Source organism: Diadema antillarum, unplaced genomic scaffold (assembly GCF_040938485.1).
Source record: "Diadema antillarum isolate AM-2024a unplaced genomic scaffold, OU_Dant_1.0 seq00000454_RagTag, whole genome shotgun sequence".
Classification (NCBI taxonomy): Eukaryota; Metazoa; Echinodermata; class Echinoidea; order Diadematoida; family Diadematidae; genus Diadema; species Diadema antillarum.
This window is the reverse complement of record NW_027271426.1, coordinates 972401-993340: the sequence shown is the minus strand read 5'-3', so window position 1 is coordinate 993340 and position 20940 is coordinate 972401. Positions and strand designations below refer to the sequence as shown.

At 37.4% G+C, this 20940-nt stretch overlaps 1 protein-coding gene across 1 annotated transcript in view; it reads right to left on the bottom strand.

Moving 5' to 3' along the window:
• Positions 1-11696: 11696 nt before the first annotated feature.
• LOC139732870 (uncharacterized) overlaps positions 11697-20940 on the bottom strand; it is a 37222-nt gene continuing 27978 nt past the window's right edge. The window contains exons 17-23 of the mRNA XM_071643708.1: positions 20034-20177; positions 19165-19299; positions 18161-18277; positions 17389-17514; positions 16408-16601; positions 14963-15076; positions 11697-12540 (exon numbers count right to left, since the gene is read on the bottom strand). Coding sequence (XP_071499809.1) covers positions 12351-12540; positions 14963-15076; positions 16408-16601; positions 17389-17514; positions 18161-18277; positions 19165-19299; positions 20034-20177 — 1020 coding nt within the window. The 3' untranslated portion in view covers positions 11697-12350. The remainder of the gene's footprint in view (positions 12541-14962; positions 15077-16407; positions 16602-17388; positions 17515-18160; positions 18278-19164; positions 19300-20033; positions 20178-20940) is intronic.

The window sequence follows — 20940 nt, the reverse complement described above, 5'->3', positions numbered from 1 at the left end:
AAGTCCTTCACTGCGTGAACGCGTCCGGATAATAGAGATTTCCGGATAAAAGGAGGCCGGATAATCGAGGTCGAACTGTATATGATTCACTTCTCTGCATTTATTTATCATTTTTGTTCTTGAGCAACTCTATCAATGTCATCACCATTCAATCATAGGGAGTGCAATATCACTGAAGCATCCTCCCCCCTCCCATTATTCAAATTCAAAATTCAAAAATGATTTTATTTCCATATAAAGTAATACAAAGTAATGTAACGCTTACATGAGTACATAATATTTTAAGGAACTTTGAATCACATAAGTTTCAACAAAACATGAATACAATGTTACAATGATATCAACTTTGCTTTGGATAAATAAATAAGTAAGCAATACAATCTTAATTTGTAACTCTACATGGAAAAGAGGAATTCACAAGAAAAGCATAGCTTATAAAATTTGTGAATTACTCTGGAAAGTGAGGGCATCTCAAGATCTGTCAAGGACTCCATGTATGAACATTTTGATAATGCATGGGCCAACCTTATTAACACTTTGTTTGTGGCCCACCTGGGCCCACTTGGGCCATGGTGGGGGTGGGGCGTAGTGGACAAGACTCTCGACTACCGATATGAGGACCCAAGTTTGAATCCTGCCCAGTGCTTACGTCCTTGGACAAGATGTGTTTACCCACCATGTCCCTCTCAAACCAGGTGTATAAATGGGTACCTTGCAACGCTAGGGTAATAATAATGGCAGGACCCTCTAATAGAGCAGTGGCAACACCGAAGAGGCTACCCTGGGTAAATAAGACAGTAGTAGTAGTAGCAGTAGCAGTAGTAGTAGTAGTAGTAGTAGTACATGTAGTAGTCATGGCCGGCGGAACCGTGGGGGTCATGGGGGCTCGGGGCCCCCACACTTTTTTTAACCCGGAAGTACACAAGTGGCACTAAACAGAAATAGATAGAGATCTTGAAGTGTGAGTGCAGCAAGGTTATGTTTTTCCACTGAAGACCTTTTTTTTTTTTTTTTTTGCTTGTTAGCTCATGAAACCCGGAAGTGGGCCCCCATGCTTTTGAAAACGTTCCGCTGGCCCTGGTAGTAGTAGTAATAGTAGTAACAGTAGTAGTAGTAGTAGTAGTAGTAGCAATAGTAGCAGCAGCATAACAATCCACTTTGAATCTAGGTTACCTGATCGGGCTACATAAACTACACATTGCCATGAGAGAAATCTCAAGTGAATATTTCACCACTTATCCTTGGAAAGAAATGCAGTCCCAGATGTTTTTAAACTCTTACAGTACATGTCAGAAGAAAAAAAAAAGCAGAGTGTGGAGTGTATGAACTGAAAGAAACGCTAGGAAATTGAGTACAATTGTACTTGCAGTTTGCTAACATAGCATCAAGTGAACCACAGTACTCTGCTACATTATATTTACACAGTTTTCATCAAGAGAACCTTACTGGGACTGGTAAAATCACTTTAATTCTATTGAATTACACCAAGAAGCTTTGTACTTTGACGCAAAGGGACCACAGGAATGAGCCTACGGTTAAAGAAAGTGTATTCTCTCTCTATTTGTTTGCCTTTGCGAGAGATGAAAACAATTTTGCGTTCAGGTTGCTTGATTTTGAGTGGCTGTGTCTGTCATGCTTTTCTGCCGAGCCGTAAAGGAAACCAAAGGACAAATATTAGTGGATTGGGTGAAAGCAGAAATATGACTAAAAAACATGTGTGAAAGTGTGAGAAAAATCAGAGTGTCTATTCAAAAGTCAGCAATTTGTTATGTTTCAGTGTAGCTATTGCTGGATGAAAACGCTACTACAGTTTGTGATGTCACTTACATAGAATGATAATAAGAAAATAGAAGAAAATTGAACATATCATACATGTATTTTCACTTTCTCGCAAAATCAAAGAGCGCTTGACTTGCCTCTTTCAGAAGGCAGGGGGAATAACTTATCACCCTTAACATATGCCAGCATTAAACAAGTTAATTGTTCTACACATGTGACATCACAGACAGTACATATTGTAGTAGCTACAGTCTTCTTGTTTACTAATGGTGGCACTGAAACTTCAAAAATTCATAACTTTGTAAGGGAGTGTCCAATTTTCCTCAGACTTTCACCGATGTGTTCTACTAAAATTGCTGCATTCATGCAATCCACACTTGCACTAAGGTAACTTGTCCTTCAATTGCCCAAAAAGGAGTGAGAGAAAGAGTCAGGATAGAGGGAGAGAGAGAAGCATCTTTTGGGTCATAGGTGGACTTCAGGTCAGCATTTCAATAAAACAGGAAAACCCCCAAAGAATTTCATTTCGACTCATCCTTCATCTTGTGGGTACTGCATCCTTCAGTGTGGCGTTAATGTGAGTCTGTTAGGGTGCATGTGTAAGTGAACTGACTGGGCATGTGCTTGTGTGTGCAAGTACATGTATGTGAACTGTTTTGACACCATTCAATTGTATTAAACTGTAATCATACACTCTGAAAAGAATGCACAAATGCACCCACACACACAAACCACACACACACACAAACCACGCATGTAGGCATCTAGTTCTCTCAAAGTTAATTTTGCCAAAAGTAAAGAAGAGAAGGTGGGTGGATTTTATTCCAAATGGCTGACTACACCAAAGAAATCCACCCAAAAATAAATAAACTTTAAAAGAAAGAGAAAACTATTCCCTACAGAATGATACAAATATGATAAAGATTGGATGAGAAATAAGGAAGATATGACATTTTGAAATTTTTTTCCCCGAAAACATTTCTTGACCAGTCCTTATGAATATTCAAATGAGCAATTTGATGATGTCATACCCTCACAATTTTTCATGTATGTTATAAAATTCAGAAAAATTGGTTATTTTTAGCTATTAAATGCAAGTAAAAGCATGTTCCCATACCTAGATATATCAGAGTTGAACATTTGTTCTTTTTTATTTTTTTTTTACAGTATTTCTTTCTTATTTTGGGTGGTTTTAAGACAAGTTTTGTACATTGTATTTATACAGCTTAATTATGAGATTTTCATAATTTCTGTATATGAAATGTATAAGAAATTGTGAGAGCGTGACATCGTCAACTTGCTGGTTTGAATATTCATAAGGACTGGTCAAGAAATGTTTTCCAAAAAAATGTGAAATTTCAAAATGTCATGCATGTACCATCCTTATTTCTTATCCGATTTTAGTCATTTTTATATCGTTGAGTAGGAAGTATTTTTGTCTTTCTTTTGAAGTTTATTTTTTGGGCTGGATTTCCTCTTTAATACAGTGTTGATAAAGGTGATCGAGCAATATCAATGTAATATTGACTGAAACTCACTGGAGACCATGCATACCAAAGAGATGTTGCCACGAGGGACTAAACTCGGAAACTTGAAATATTTTCAGAAGATTACAGACTCGCAGCACGAACTTATAGTTACAACTGAGAGACAAAATGCCCTACGTTGATGTAAATGGAAAATGAATGTTATCTTATTAAATAACTAGAAATGTTGCTATGGCGACTGATGCCTCCGCCATAATGCATGATTCTCCCAATAGGCGTATAGTACAATGTCTTCACAATGTGTGATTCATGACAGTTTCACATAACTGGCAAAATATTGAAATGACAGGTCTGTCAGAAATGTCTTGAACTGGGTTTGCTATAATTTTCTAAGAGTGCAGGTACACATATTTGGGGAATTGAGAATTTTTACTTGAATTCTGATGGACCTTTTAGTTTATGCATTGAGTAATTTCCAAGGTATGATGAAAGAGTGTAATGATGGTACAAAATAGATTTTTTTTTTTTTTTTTTTTTTTGGGGGGGGGGGGGCATTGAAACCTGGCCTTTGACCCTTAACCTCTGACCTTTGACCTTCTGGCTGGAAATTTCCCGGAGAATCTTCATTAGGTAAATAAATGCATGTATTAAGTTTTGAAACTAATAATGCAAGCATTGCATATAATGAGGGAAATAATAAAATTTTGAGGAGTTGACCTTGACCTTTGACCCCTGACTATTGACCCATGACCCCTAAATTCCTAAGATACTCCCTGCCAGTCAGATACATTGAACCATTTGCGAGAAAAGTGATATTGCAACATTTTCGTCTCACCTTTGACCTTTAGACCTTTGACCTTATGTCATGAAACTCTCTCTGGAGAATATTTACGCAGTAGTACATGTCCACACCAAGTTTCAAGAAAATACCTTTTGGGCATTGCATAGATATGGGGGAAATTGCAACATTTGTAGCATTTGACCTTGACCTTTTGACCTTTGACCTCTTGCCAATGTCACTAAAATCTACTCAACTAATTGTCCCATCATACATCATCCTTGGACAAAGTTTGGTGAAAGCTGCTTCTTCCAGTTTTGAGTTATCACATGGCCAAACAGATAAATTTTAGGATTTGACCTTGATCTTTGACCTTTGACCTCTGTCCGATTTCACTGAAAAACTAATCAAGTAATTGTCCCATCATACATCATCCTCCAACAAAGTTTGGTGAAATTTGTTCAATCCAGTCTTGAGTTATCGCGTAAACGGATACAATTTCATGATTTGACCTCGACCTTTGACCTTTGACCTTTAGCCGAGTTCACCCAAAATCTAATCAAATAATTGCCCCATCATACTTCATACTTGGAGCAAGTTTGGTAAAATTCCAGTAACTATCACTCAAGTTATCGCGTAAACGAAAGCGGACGGACGTACGGACGTACGTACGGACGGACGGACAACCCGAAAACATAATGCCTCCGGCACCACTTCGTGGCGGAGGCATAAAAACTTATGAGATATCTTATCATCATTACTTTTTTTCCCTTTTTTTTTGGGGGGGGGGGGGGAGGTTACATATCATCTCACAGAATGTACTTTAAAAGATCTTGCTTTAAAAACAAGAAATTGCGACTAGCAAAATGTATTTGACAGTTCAAAAAAAAAAAAAAAAAAAACCTACACACATACAATCATAACCATTTCAGTTCATACCAGTACAGCCTCGGACCAAAGACAGGGCAGATACATTATACAAGTGGCTTTACATTTATCGTTTTTTATTAAAATACTCGTAATTCCAGTTTAACATTTCTACCAGACTGACATCAGCACTGAACAGCTGTTCATGCTCCAAAGTGGCATCATTACACAAACTCTCACTCGATCCATTTGAGAATAGCAAGTATTCATACTTCTAATGAGGCACGTGCATTATTCAGGCCTTGTTGCATGATGGTCATAGGAAACGGGTGTATTGAATGATATGGGTATACAAAAGTACAACTGCAGCTATTACACTAAAATCGGGGAGAGTGCTTGAATTGCATGTACTTGTATCAAGGCATTCAGCAGTCTCCATGCAATTTTAATTTTTTTTTATTTATTTTGATTTTTTTTTAATGCTCGGGTGACAAATTTATTGAAAGACCACATATTCCCATTTGCAGGGACAGCAATATCTATTTATTTGTGTGTGTGTGTGTGTGTAGATTTATTCAAGTTCTCTGAATATACACATTAGACTGACATTTAATTAAGGGGAAGAACTTTCAAAAGGGGTGAAAGAGGTTGTGAGGTGGATCGATCAGCTTTCCCCTTGTAAAAAGGTGCCACATGGAATTTCTTTGATCGGGATTACTATGTTGCCCAGGATGTGCTTTGTCATTCGCAGCATCAAAGTACAGGTGAAATAGTAATTCTGAACCATTTCCATGCTTACTAGTTCAAACTGTCGCCTGTAAAATGAGGTTTGAGAACAAAGTCAGTCAAGAGACACACTGATACTTTGATTGACAGTGGTTGCTGTGAAAGAAAATATGGGGGGGGGGGGGTGGGTATTTTCCTTAGAACCGGTATCCATGAAAACATGTATATTTTGGTTTGTTTTAGCTCTCCTAATACAAATGTGGCATTCAGCCTCACATATACATACACTTTCCTGAGGTGACTCTAACACTGTATTACATAAAGACAAAGAGCAGATGTGAAGTTCAAGTAAGAAAAAGTAGAAATAGAATATTTCAAAAGTAGTGCTAGCTTGCAGGAACATGTCATATTAATTTCAAAGTCTTCTCCAACTCGTGTTCAATCCTGTGGTATACACACTCCCATTGTTAACCTATGACGTTACATAACTTTTAGTCAGCAAAATAGACTCACTGGTCCCAAACATACCTATTTTTTTCCATTGCAGCTATAACCAGTGGTTTCATCAAATTATTGACAGAAACAAAACGTTGTACTAAATGACTGGCCCGAAGATTGCATTGTAATGATGGCACGCAGAAGAGAATGCTGGAATCGACACAGACAAAATGGCTGCCATATATGACTCAAATGAGCCAAAGCACTGTTGTGTGTCAAGAGTTTTAGTTGGTCCTTGGCTTTTGGCCTCTCTAGTTGCATGCTGCAAATGCTCCCGCTTCTGACAGGGGAAAAAACAAGTAAAAAAGAATTCTCAAAAACCTTTTACCCAAATCACAACCAATTTTCATAACAGCTTTTAGAAAACACATGGACATTGGTTTTAAACCTTCATTACGGGTACATGTATATGCATCTTAAAAGAGCCGGTTCTCGCAGGAAATTTGTTGCATTACTTAAGTAGTTTGTGTATCAACTAATCGGACTGCATACCACAGCTGACTGGTGCTGGAATAAGTTAACGGAGCAATATTTTCATATCCACATGTTATTACTATTTGCATGGACTGATTTGAAAGATTGAGTGTTCTCCTGCATATTTCTGTAAACATATCTGATAAAAAATTTTATGAGAGCAAAACTTGATTGTTGGTTCTTTGTTTTGGTTTTCTTTTTTTCTCATAAAAATTTCTGCAGCATCAAGGGGTAATAGAGAGAGGGATTTTCTCGAATTGATATCCTTGTCCCAACATAGTAACTACTGTATTAGTAAGACAGACCATGGTGTCTTAATAGATAGCAAGTGCTAAAATTGACACATAATGCATACACTCTGAGCTCTATAAGTTCTTTTCATTCTGCAAACAAAATATTCTCGGTGTACTCGACTTTCAATGAAAGCACACCTGCTGGTATTAGGCAATGGGTAAAAGTGACTGGCCTCCTTACAATGAATCCACGAACATGCAAACATCAGCTTATAAATAGTTCAGCCAGCATAAAAGCCAAATGATCCTACATGTGGATGAGAAGAGGGATGACAATTCTACACATTATGAACAAAGTACAGGCAGCGAGAATACAATTCTTTTTTTCCTCTCTTTTACGAAACGAGTTTCATGTTACAGCCCGAGAAAAACATTGAGAAAAGAGAAAACGTAACTCATACTGAATATATCAAGTAACATGTTTACAAATAGCACTGAAAAAAGAAAATTGCTTCAGGAAAAAAAAAAAAAAGGAAAGAAACACTGACCAATTTCTTGCCACTGGACTATCATTATAAAAATCCCCAAATATCTGCTACAATGCATCAATTAATTTATGTATAAGGTTTTCGTTATTCAATTAATTGTTCTGCATTTCTACTTTGCAAGTTGATATATGATGAATGATAGAACGGGAATGTGTCATCCATTCATCGATTGAAATTTTAGCCAGTGGTCTTAAAAATGATTGTAACAAAAAAACATTAAATAAAAAAGGGGCTTTGATAAAGAAAAATAATTTTATTGGCTTTGATTAAATAAATATATATTCTTCCTCAGCTTGTCCCAAATTTCTTTGCAAATGATGGATTCTACTACTAAATACTTTTAAAAAAAATATTACAGTGTCATATAAGCTTACAAGCCTAACTGAATTTTGAAGATTGATATATAAAAGTACTCAAAACATCAACGGGGAATAAATAAATACAAAGATGAATACAGACTGATATTTCTATCTTCACATCCATTACATGTAGTTAAACTTTCAATGGCTTCATTATTTTTGAAATATGAAAAACTAATTGAAAGCAATTTTTTGATAAATTCCTGTGTAATTTCATTTTAAGCCTCTACATTGCCATTAAAAAAAGAAGAAATTTTTGGGTTAGTGAATCAATGCCAGGGTACTCATGATAATGTTTATTGAGATAACAACCAAAGAGATTTTGTATCAATTCAATCAAAAAAGCAAGAACTCATTTCATTATTATCATTATTATTACTATTATTATCATTATTATTGTTATTATTATCATTATTATTGTTATTATTATTATTATTATTATTATCATTATTTATATAACTGATTTGTTGGTAACTGGCAACTGGAAACAAAATCAAATACAATAATAATAAATAATGTTCTTCTGCCTATATATACTGTACAAGAAAAAAAAAGTAATAAACATTTGTACAGTGTATCTTTCACAAGACATGAGGGCTGTTTCTATGGACTGGCTTTACTTGGTGTCAAAACACAATATTACAAACCAGGATTGTCTATGAGGATCACAAAAAAGAAAGGAGAACAACATATTATTTCATTAGCAATCAGCTAAGAAGTAAAACATGAACTGAAAACACAAACAAATGACATAAAGTTGCATTAGCAGGATGAATTCACAATGTCACTTATAGCTGTTGATGTGTGATGAACTGCTTCAGATATGCATGAGTCATTTTACAAGTGTACTTGTATAGCTGAGATGTATTTTTTCCCTCCTAAATTACATATAAACAAAATATAATGATAATTGTACAAAAAGATGTAGATAATGCAAAGATTATAAATACTTTAAAAATCACATTAAAGTTTGAAAACTGAATAACAGTGTATGTTGACAATAGTGTTAAAGGGATTATACAGCAGTAAATTGATGTCCTCTTAAAACAGTTTACAATGCCTGTTGATATCATTCTTGTGTACCATGCACTGTTATTCTGACGTCAGTTACTCTATGCTTTCATTGCTTGAAATAAAGTCAGAAATATGTTTGATCCATTACAGAAGATGATCATTTTTGACAAATCACATGTCTTTGCCACTTGAATTTTTTTTTAAAATTGTTCTTCTCACTTACTAGCATTTACTCTCATTTCATTTTGAATTAACGTTTTTCATATGAAGTGCTCTCTTATCTACAGCTGTACTATCCCTTTAAGGAAGCAAGTAATAATAGTTTCATGTCTACCATTTCAGAAATATGGGACAGACATAAATTATATATAGATCAATTACAATATACGTTCCTGTTCATTTAACCACACAATATATGCCCTCTCATAAATGTACATCAGCATAAACACTTTTGAATAAGACAATATTCACTCTGCTATCAAAGTTGAAGGCCATTAAAATTTGCTTTTAGAAATACAAGATTTTTGTCATAGTCATTCACTTTGTACAAAAACTAAATATCTATCTCAATCCCAGTATGCACATTTAAAACAAATATTCTTAAAATAAGCTTGGTGCTGCCATAAAAATCATACTACAATGGAATAGCGCTTCATATTTAAGCCATGGACTAAAAAAAAAACCATAAGTGTGAACACCATATTTTCATGAGTTAAGATGAAATGGGGATAAACATACATAAACAACATACAGAAAATATGTGCATTATGAAGATAAAACTTGAAAAGAAAAATGATAGAAAGAGAGAGAGAGAGAGAGATACAGAAAAAATTATACGTAATGCTCATCATATACAGTCATGAAGCAATATATCTAAATATATTCTATTGCAGTAAATATTGTATGCATATGTCATTTAAAACACAGAGGAAAAAAAAAACAAGTACTAAAATCTTTTTCTTCTTTTTTTTTTGGCAATGCTGCAACTTCCATATTCTCTTGAAAAAGAAAGAATACATTCAAATGCTGTGACATTATGATATGACTGATGAAAAGAAAAGAAAATGAAACACAACCTGATATGAACACTGAAGATTCATATACGCCTTTGCATTATGTGCATTGTGACCTCGTCACTGCCGTGAAAATTTCAAATTGATGAAATTGACACACTGGCATTTCAGTTTTAATCCATTTCACGAACTTGCTTCTTCCATGCAACCCAACCTGTGCATAAAGTTTGGCCACTAAATCACAGATAAAATTTGCTGAATATTATCATCACTTCTATTCTTTGTTATTAAGTCATCTGGTACTGAAAATATCTTCTCTCATTACAAAGTACATGTACAACGCCATTTACTCTCAAAGCTGCTATCCTAACTCACTGACTTGTAATGTACACAAATGCAGTGGAACAGAAGCTCTAGTGAATAATTAAAAACAAAAATCCACCTAAAATATACAAAATTTCCATTCACTCCGACAGAATAGATATCTTTTAGTGACTTTGGCTTACAGAGCTCTCTTACTTCATAACCTTAAACATCCTGTGATTTGACCAGCACCAAATACATCTTCTTGCTCTGGCAATAATGAACAAATTCATGTAAAACACTCCATTTCATTCCTCTTGATTACTAAATGAAATAATGTGGTCTCTTATGATCCCCAGCTCATTCTATATTTCACGAGCAAATGTCACAAAGACATTCCAAAAATCTGTCTTCTCCTGTCATTATCAAATTTAATGCTACAAACTTTGGAAACCAGGCATCAGAGTTTGAAAAGTAAAAAATAAAATAAAAAGAAATAGTGTTAAAATGTCATTGATAAAATCCAGTCTCTGGATGTCGGTAACTAATTAACAGGAGTCTCTTCATCTTGACGCTAGTCTTGGTGTGAGTCAAACATCTTTATCATCAATGTCCTCTACATTTTTTCCCAAGCAATAATGAAATAGCTAAAAAAAATTCCTTGAAGCAAGGCTATTATTCATATCAAACTACGATCCCACGCAAAAACGACCAAAAAAAATTTACAAACTCCAAAAGCACCTTCAGCACAAATCATTCCATTCCTTTCATATTCAAAACATTTTCATGCATGAACATTGAACAAATTTTTACTACACATGTCTGCATAGTATGCACTCTTACTGATGATATAACACTTCCAGAAAATCATATCAGAAGAAACAAATTTTGAAGAAGTATATATCCTACATTTGAATGCAGCTTGTAAGAATCATCAAAATAATCGTAAAGTGGATTTTTATTACATTTAAAATGAATTACCTTGAAAAGTAAATGAAGGGCAACAGGGATATAAGAGAACCAGGAACACTGCAATGGAGACTTGCAAGGTTTGTATCAGATTCCTGTTCAACTTAATAGTATGGTATTATTCAATTTGATACGATTTACTGTAACTCTGCATCAATCAAATTTCAAAGCCATAAAATATAAGGAGCTTTCATTCAAACGAGCAAAGTCTACGCTTACTAATTCAGTAGCATGAATGAAAGAAGCTCACTGCTAATTATACAAAGATCTTCATCTACTATCACCATTTTTTGTGCTTCTTTCTCATCTGTGCAGGACACTTAATGCAAACACCAGCTACAACTCGCGTTAGGCTCATGGCAATGTCAAAAATTCATCTCATCCCTGCAGATCACAACAGGAGAAATCTCCATTGTTTCTGTGGCTAAGTCGTTCAAGCAAAGTAAATCAAATTGCATGCAAACACACCAGGCAAGGCATCAAACATGTGTTCAATCTCAAAACAAACAAACTAAAATAAATCAACTCATAAACAGATATTAGCAATCCTTGGCAATTTGGTACATTCTGAATTTATGAGACTTCCAACAACTTATATACTCAAATGCACGATGAAAAAAACTTAAAAAAAAAAGAAATCACCTCAGCCTACCAGAACATTCATCGTTCTTGCGTTGACTAAACTCAGAGCTGTGTCACACAATGTGAGTATTCAAGCGTTTAAAATATGCATGGATCATATCTGAATGTTATCCTTGAAACAACATCCTATTTATCAAATGTTTCATCAGTAAACTCTCTGGCAGCACTAAACCACATTCTTTCTCTAGTATTTCACCTTAGGTAATGATGAGTTTGTTGGTGTGGATCTTCTCTCTTTCACAACACAGCTTTCCTTGTCGTTTTTATTACAATATCTTTTAAAAAGCATGAAAGAACTTGTTAAGACTGATATCTTTCCAGCCTGGAAATAAAAAAAACCCAAACAAACACAGTTCCATTACATTGCGCAAGACAGCAACATCAGTGAATATTAATGACTGTCCAGGTATAAAAATTATTTGTTATTTCCTTAGATAAAAACTAGACGATGACATCGAAACCAAGCTGTTAAATATCGGTTGTCTGGACTTTTCATTTGCACAGCAGCAATGCCGACCATTCACAGCTGTGTGCAGCCATGGGTGAAGACAGCAAACCAAAATTAAGCTGTATGAAGCAGGCTGTAGCTTCCAAGAAGTTAGTCGTCAGCGGGTTGAATGCGCAATCTGCCGGCAGGAGACACTTGAAAGGGCGCCCTCTCTAGAGGTCGTACACCTGGGGCTGCCTCATTGCTGCTTTGGAAGACCTTGGGGGCTGTCCGCTGGCCACGCCCCGGCCAGTGGCCGGACCGGATCCGTTGGGGAGGGCACTGGTTGGCGATGGGGTGGTCGCAGGGGCAATGGGATCGGCGCTTGCCCTCCGCAGATCCCGTACACGGTTGCTGACTTCCCTACATTCCACAGAACAGAGAATCACATTACTGGAGAACCCCTTCATCATAAAGACAATTCAGGGTAAAACATAGTTCTGCTAGTATACCTGCAGAAAAGTATACCTGCAGAAACTAAAATGGACACATGTGCTCAAGAAATGTGTGAAACAGCGGCTGTGATAACACGCTTTCTGTTGGGTAATGACCCAAATGGGAAATATCAGTCAAAAAGGTACACCAGTAGTATTGGAATCTCGGATCATATCCCAGGATGGTTGCTATGTTCAGTTTTTTGATGAATTACAAATCAAGCCATAGCAGTATCCATCTATCTTCAATGCGAGAGTGAATGGCATGCGATAATTGTTGGGAGATACTACTGCTAGGGCATGACCAATCATCATGTAACTTTCTACACAGCCACTACTGAATGGGCAGGGGTCCAGATCATTCACTCTGAGATAAAAGTTGTGTACTACAATCAAACTATTTCACACTTTAGATCTCCGGATCTCAAAAATACTCCACAACAACTCATTACTCTGAAAAATTGTGTCACCAAGATGGGTTTCTTGGTATACCCTTTTGATATATTGTAAGCAAACTCCAAATGGCGGACGATAAATTTTGAGCCCTTAACAGAAATATATTTTACCATTAAAATAGGGGATAAAGAAGGTCTGCAAATTGTGTTCCTGATTTTCAAATCTATAAAGACTCCTGTAAACGCTCATGTGGCTTTAACATGGTTTAAATGAAGTAGCTCAACCGACCTGAACCCAATTTTGTTGTCGTGAAATCACACTTTTAAGTACAAGGCGAGCATTTTACATTCATGCAATACAATCCAACTACAATGGCTCACCCCTTCAACAGATGTATTCACTAAACTAGATATATCGCTACGGCTACTGATATGCCTCCGCCATAGTGCATGGTTCTCCTAATAGGTCTATAGTACAATGTCTTGACAATGTGTGACGACAGTTTCACACAATTGGCAAAATATTAAAATGACAGGTTTGACACAAATGTGCTGAATGTTCACTTTCCTAGAACTAGGTTCAATTGGATGAATGATTAAAATGTCAGAGTGCAGGTATTTGGGGAACTGATGATTTTTACTTGACTTTTGACCCTTTTATAAGTTTATGCATTGAGTAATTTTCAAGGTATTGAGAAAAAGTATAATTTCAGTATCAAATGGGAAAATAGCATTATCTAAACCTGGCCTTTGACCTTTGACCTCACAGTTCCAAAGAGAATCACTGTTAGGTTGAACATGCATAAATATGTAAGTTTCATGATGACACCTTGAGTTACTTTCGAGATATGGAGGAAAAAGTGCAATTTAGCACTTTCACTTGACCTTTTACCTTTTGACCTTTGACCTTTTGGCAAGAAACTTCCCCAAAAATATATATTGGGTAATACATGCCATACATCAAGTTTAAAAAAAAAAACAACCTTCAGCCTATTGCATTTTAAGGAAAGTAGTGATATTTTGAGGAGTTGACCTTGACCTTTGACCCCCTGACCTTTGACCCATGACCCCCAACTTCCCTAGATAATCACTGCCCATCGGTACAAGCATATATACTAAGTTCCATGAAGATACCTTGAACCATTTGCGAGATATGGAGAAAAACATGAAATTTCAATTTTTTTTCCACAAAATAAACCTGTGACCTTTGACCCTGTGACCCTAAAATCCACACAAAGTATTATCCCCCAAGGATATACCCTCATACCAAGTTTGATGTAAAACCACCACACGGTTCTTGAGATATCGACAAAAACAAAACGGGACGGACGGACGGACGACCTCACGGTGATATACTTGTGTGTCTACCCCTTTGTTCTCCCTTTTGTTAAAATAGACACACAAGCAAAAATTTTAGCCACATAAGCCTGACGGAATAAAGGCCATCTATTGTGCACTATTGTTCTCCTAGCCACACAAGCATACTCTCGTTAGCACGGACAGACAGACGGACGGACGGACGGATGGACGGACGGACGGACGGATGGACGGACGGACGGACGGACGACCCGAAAACATAATGCCTCCGGCCACTTCGTTGCGGAGGCATAAAAATCAAAACAAACAAACAAGCAAACAAACACAGATGGGAGAAGGGGATGAAATGAAGCATCCCGTTTCATCACAGCGCTTTCATGTGACATCTATATCAATTCATACATAACAAAATAGCAAGAAAATGACCAGTGACTATAATAAACATGAAGAATGATTAGAAAGTGACAGCAACATTCTGATATCGAATTAAGTTCCAATATCAAAGTGTCAACAAACACTCTTGCTCTTTTTCCCCTTGCTCTCTACTTTGTTTGTGTCGCTGTGTGTGAGAAACGTCTAATTGTCACTAAAGGCCAAAGTGGACGACAGACTAGTCTCCCTTCCAGACCCCATACTTACTTCCATGCCTCTGAGGACGTGTTGACGGCCGCCGTGTGTTCCTTCATCTGGTCATCCAGTGCCCCCATCTGGTCCTTGATCGACTGGAGGCAGGACTGGATGGCATACAGCGGTCTGCATGGGAGGAGAGCAAAAGATGATTAAATACTGTTCATTTTCATCACTTCAAGTGAAAACATAGTTCTTGTAAAGGTTTGAGAACCTGTTTTGCACCATTTCATATTTGCTTTCATTTTTTCAAAAGAGTCTACTAAGAAACTTACTTGGCTGACGCGATTTGCCGGGATGATGAGTTGTTTTGGAGTATTTTGAGATCAGTATACTGACTTTTATTCCAGAAAGATCCAGGCTAACTCGGTCTTGGGGACAACTCAGCCCTATTTCAGACAATTTACACGCAATCGATCGCCACATTTTATACATAGGCGCATGCTCATTTTGTATGTGCGCCCAAAGAGGTTCTTTGGGCGCGCATACATGTTGTGTACAACACTGTATAATCCAGAGGGACAAATCGGCCCCGCCGTCAAAGCTAGGCCAAGTTGTCCCTGAGTACGGGTTAGCCTGACCCCGTTCTGAGATTGAGACTCTGGCAAACCTTTTTGGTTAATATTTTGCATTTTCATCGTTACCCAACGAATATCTTGTTATTACAGCGTTATTCCACACATTTCTTAGGCATACGTGTACATTTTGGAGCAAAATTTGACAATTCTGCAGGCATACCAGAACTATGTTTTACCTTTCAGGTTTCATGACAAAGTATAATTACTACAAGGTTCCACAATTATTTCATAGTCTTCTCTCAGTTTACTTTGTTTTGCTCATGAAACCTTATTCTCTGTCACCAAAGAAAGTGAAATGTCTACGCTCTTTAAAAACAAAAAACAACAACAACAACAACAACAAAAAACCCTGAATTGAATTGAAAAGAAAGGCTAAAACTACTTAGATGACCAGACTAGTACTCTTGGGTGTACGTACATCCAATGTTTAAAAAACAGATCTGAGTTTGGCCGAAAGAAGTTTGTTACTGCTAGAATGTCTTCTCCATATTGGGCCGCCCACATGAGCCTGATGTGCTAGCATTTTCTAAAGTGTTGCAGGTATTCCAAAATGTATCCCAAGTCAGTCAAATTTTGCACACAGTCAACATAAACTCATTAATCATAAAGAAACTGGCACTGCATGTCTTGTGGAACATGCCATATATACAGCATTATTTAAAAACACCAAATTATTTCAGAAACCTGACATGAAGCTGAGGACTTGCTCACATATAATCAATAGCACTGAATTTGCATTCATAGACAAAATATGAATAGCGACGATGTAATCATTTCATCCGAAACTAATCCATGCAGGACAAGAAACAAAAATGGAAACAGATATAAAGAATCACTACAACAGACTAAATCTCACTGAAATAAGTGTCAAGATTTTACCTGCTGTGACTGGCCGATACTCCTTCCACTTCATCGCTGTTGAGAAGCGATTCCACATCGTACGCGATCTCGGGGACCACAATATCCTCTGCCAGACCCTTCCCTTCCCCTTGGGTGGGTCCCCCTGCCCCAGGGGATTGCTTCCCCAGGGTGGAGGCCACCCTATTCTTGGACTTTAGCTTGGCCTTCAAGAGCTGGCACAAGAGAGAGAGAAAAAAAAATCATGAACACATAAATGTGAAGATGTTGGTCATAAGATTGTATACTTGCTATGCAAATAGACACATTTCGAGTGCCTGTTTACGACTAATCAAGTCAAAAATCAAGTAAAAAAATATAAAATGATATTACACAACTATAAAGATGAAATAATGACAATGACTACATCACTATGCTAGCAGCCATCCATATGTCTTAAAATATTTGATTTGGATTGAACTGAATAATATTTTTTTTCCACAGCTGCTACGGAAGTATTCAACGCTTGTAAGCACTAACAAAATAATGCAATCCACATTGCAATCCAAATCTTTCAACTGAGCAGATCTTTTCCCACCAAAATGCCTACTTCTGGCAGTGTGACAGTGCTATACTTCACACACATGTGCACATATCTTTTTCCATCCAAATGCCTTATTTTGGCATTGTGATTAGTGCCATAATTCACACACTTATGCACAAATTCATGACAGTCACATGGCAACCAAACCCATTCATGCAGCGCCAAATTATCACAATGACTCCCAGTGGACTGACTATACGTCATTGCGATAATTATGACAGTGCTACAGAGACCAAATTAACTCATTGATAACCAACAGGGACCATATTGTGTTATTTCCGCAGTGTAAAAGCAACACTGCCTATTTAACCCTTTATGTACCAACGAGTCAAATGTGCACAAATTTGCACATGAACCTATGGACAGGATATAAACGTGGCATGCACAGGGTTAAAGGTTTCATGGAAGGGTAAACTGACCTTGTTCTGTTGAAGGGTTGCCTGCAGGGCAGACTTCAGCTGACTCAGCTTGGCCTGGTAGGCAAACTTCTCCTTCCTCGTCGACGCCAGTTCTCGCTTCAATCCTTCCAGCTCTTGGTTTGTCATCTGAGAATACAACAATTCACTTGTAATAAGGAACCATCTATCGGTGGTTGTCTTACTATTTGTATAGATAAACAAAATAATTATAAAGATGTAGCATTTATTTATATGCAGTCAAAAGGGGCCTGAGCTTTCGATCCTAGCAGAATCTTCGTCAGAGACAATTTTTGTCTCTGACGAAGATTCTGCTAGGATCAAAAGCTCAGGCCCCTTTTGACTCCATTTCACTCCACTGGCTCGCCACTACTGGATAAGCAGATTTCAGTAGCTTTTTTGCTACACGCATTTATATGTACGCACAATACATACTCCAATACTTACACGATGGAAAGAAAATCAGTAGTATTCAGTTTTACTGCACTAGTTGAAATATTCACAAAATTCAACCGTGCTTCTGTAAAAAGACCTAATTTTTCTCATCTGACATTTGTTTTGTTTGATTTTGTAAACAGGTCTCACATGGAGGTAAAGTGGCTTTCACTATATAGACAAGCATGATAATTTTAACAACAATGAAATCAATGTAAATGGTTATCACTTACAGGTAAACCTGTATCAACATAATGCTAATGGCATTCAAAAGTGTTGAGAATGTGAGAGTTAAATCACAGATTGGGAAATATGGCCTGGTATGCATGCTAGTGCTCACCTGCAGGCTGGATTTAACTCCTTCCAGTTCTATCTGCTGTCTCTTCTCGGCCAGGTCCAGCTGCTCTCGGAGTGACTCCGCCTCCCTCGCCTTCTGCTCACTCTGCCAGGCCAGCGTCTGCAAAATAATTTCCAACCAGAGTACATGGCGTCATTCAACAAATATTGTGGCACTGTGTTTTGCTGTTACAGATTAAAAGTCAAATCTATCTGGAACTCAGCTCTACCTTCATCAGGACATCAACCCAACTTATCTAGACCTCTACTCTACCTTCATCCACACCCCCACCCTACCTTCATCAGGACCTCAACCTAGCTTATCTAGACCCCTACTCTACCTTCATCACAACTTCTACCCTACCTTCCTCTGGATGCCTTCATCTGGACTTTGGCCTCACCTTCACATAGACCTCACCTCTACCTTCATCTGGAGCACAACCCTATTTCATCTACACCTCAATTTGAACTTCATCCATACCTCAACCCTACCTTCATCAATGTCTCTACCCCATCTTTATCCACACCTAAACTCTGCAATCATTTGGATCTTTATCACTCCTTCATCTGGACCTCTATCCTACCTTCATCTGGGGCCTTAAAACACCTTTTATCTACACCTCAATCCTACTTCCATCCAGACTTCAACCTTACCTTCATCCAGCCTTCTACTGTACACTATGTACCTTCATCTGGACTTCTATTATACCTTCGTATAGACCTCAACAATACTTTCTCCTGGACCTCAACCCTACTTCATCTAAACCTCTATCCCAACTCTTTCCAGAACTCTACTCTCCCTACGCCCAGACCTACACTTAAAGTCCACCATCATTTGGATCTCTATTGTACGTTCATCTTGATCCTCAACCCTACTTCATCTACACCTCTACCTTCACTTCATCCAGAACTCTATGTTCATCAAGACCTCAACTCTACCTTCATCTATACCTCTATAATATCTTCATCCAGATTCCAACCCTACCTTCATCTGAGCCTTAAACCTACCTTCATCTGGTCCTCCAGGACTGGACTTTGGGCATCTTTGTCCTGCAGGTGCCTCTTGAGTCTCTCCATGTGGGCCTTGCTGGCCTCAAGCTCTCGCTTCATTGCCTCGAGTGCTTCCTTCTGGTCGACCTCGTTCTACACAGTACATAAAAATATATACATGACTACATAATTTTGTGCACCCACTCTGAATAATGTCTCTTACATCTTAAAGGCATAATTTACCATTTGCAGATGAAACAAAAACTCAGCATTAGTGCTTTAAAATAGTTCTAAAATGTGAGTTAGGGATAGAAACAACCACTGCAAAAATTTGAATCCGTATAAGCGATGTTAAGTATTGTTGAATACACAGAATGTGAACAATAGTTATAATAAAAATGTTTCCAGACTAAACCGTCTACAGTTACGGTTTAATGAGAACAATACTGATATCTCCTTATATTTTAGGCTTTATTGCAAAAATTTTATATGGTAGGATGTTTTGTGATGCAACAGACCTACACATATGCATCAAATGTGATATCTTGAACATTTTTAAAATCACTGTTCCCATAGGTAAACAGGACCTTTAACTTGTATTGCCCCTATCACACAACCATCATTAACTTTGAGAATTTTTGTAGTCAAAAGTAACTTTCCAATTAATTACAGCCCTTCCCCGAGACAGAAAACTGACGTGCCATAAAACCCTCATACAATTTTTACATCACATCTTTAAAATATATTACAAAGCAAGTGCGTGTGTTGATCGATTCTAATAAACAATTTGCCAACTTGTGATGACTTTATCATTACAGTTGGTCCGGATTTCTTACACCCGACAAAAAAGACACTTTCACTCCACTGCACAAAATATGATTTAATACCTGTTGTAATCTCCCCAGTTCTGCGCTGAGTGTCTGAACTTGGCTGTCCTTCCTCTGCATGCCACCTTTGACCTCGTCCACCTCCATCCCAGCGGACTGCAGCTCCTGACGCAACCTGCTCGTCTCTCCCTTCTCATTGGCCAGCTGCAGAAGGTGAACATCGGATATAGATATATTATATACAACAGCACATACATGTATATCATATCACCACAATTATCCTCTGGCTAATTGCTGGTTAGTGACAAGGTTAGAGTACAGACTAGGGTTAGGGTCAGGGGAAGGGTCAGGGGAAGGGTCTGAGGTAATTGCCCAGGGGGTAATTACCCTAGACCCATGTATGTAACAGCACCATGCACAAGCAGGATTCTATATTAGGGTACAAACTTCACATCACATATTACAGATGCTTTGGTTCTTTTTTAATGTGTCATTGTGTGTATCTTCAGCTTCTTCTTTTTTTTAGATAAGAAAAAAGATGCACTGTTGGTACTGATGAATGAAAGATTTTTGGAACAGTAGAATCAACTCCAATTATGTCAAACAAAATGATAAAGGGACACACTTTGTCAATACACATTTGTGAATCATTGCAATTGTAGTAACCTCGAAACATTTCAGATTTTGTTTAAAATGCAAGATCACCTAGAGAACACACATAGCAACGCTATGCCATGGCCATATAGCCAGCTGTATTACAACAAAATAGCAATTTGTGCACACTACACGCACATAAAGAAGAGTTATAATCTCACAGAGATGTTCTTTAAGAATTAGAGACTTGATGTTTATCAGACATACAGAATTACATCAATGGAAGCAAAACTACCAATACTGGTTTGAATCCACACAAACGTGAAGGAAAGAAAGAACAAGACAAGTCGAAACTTCCAGGACCAGCAGTGAC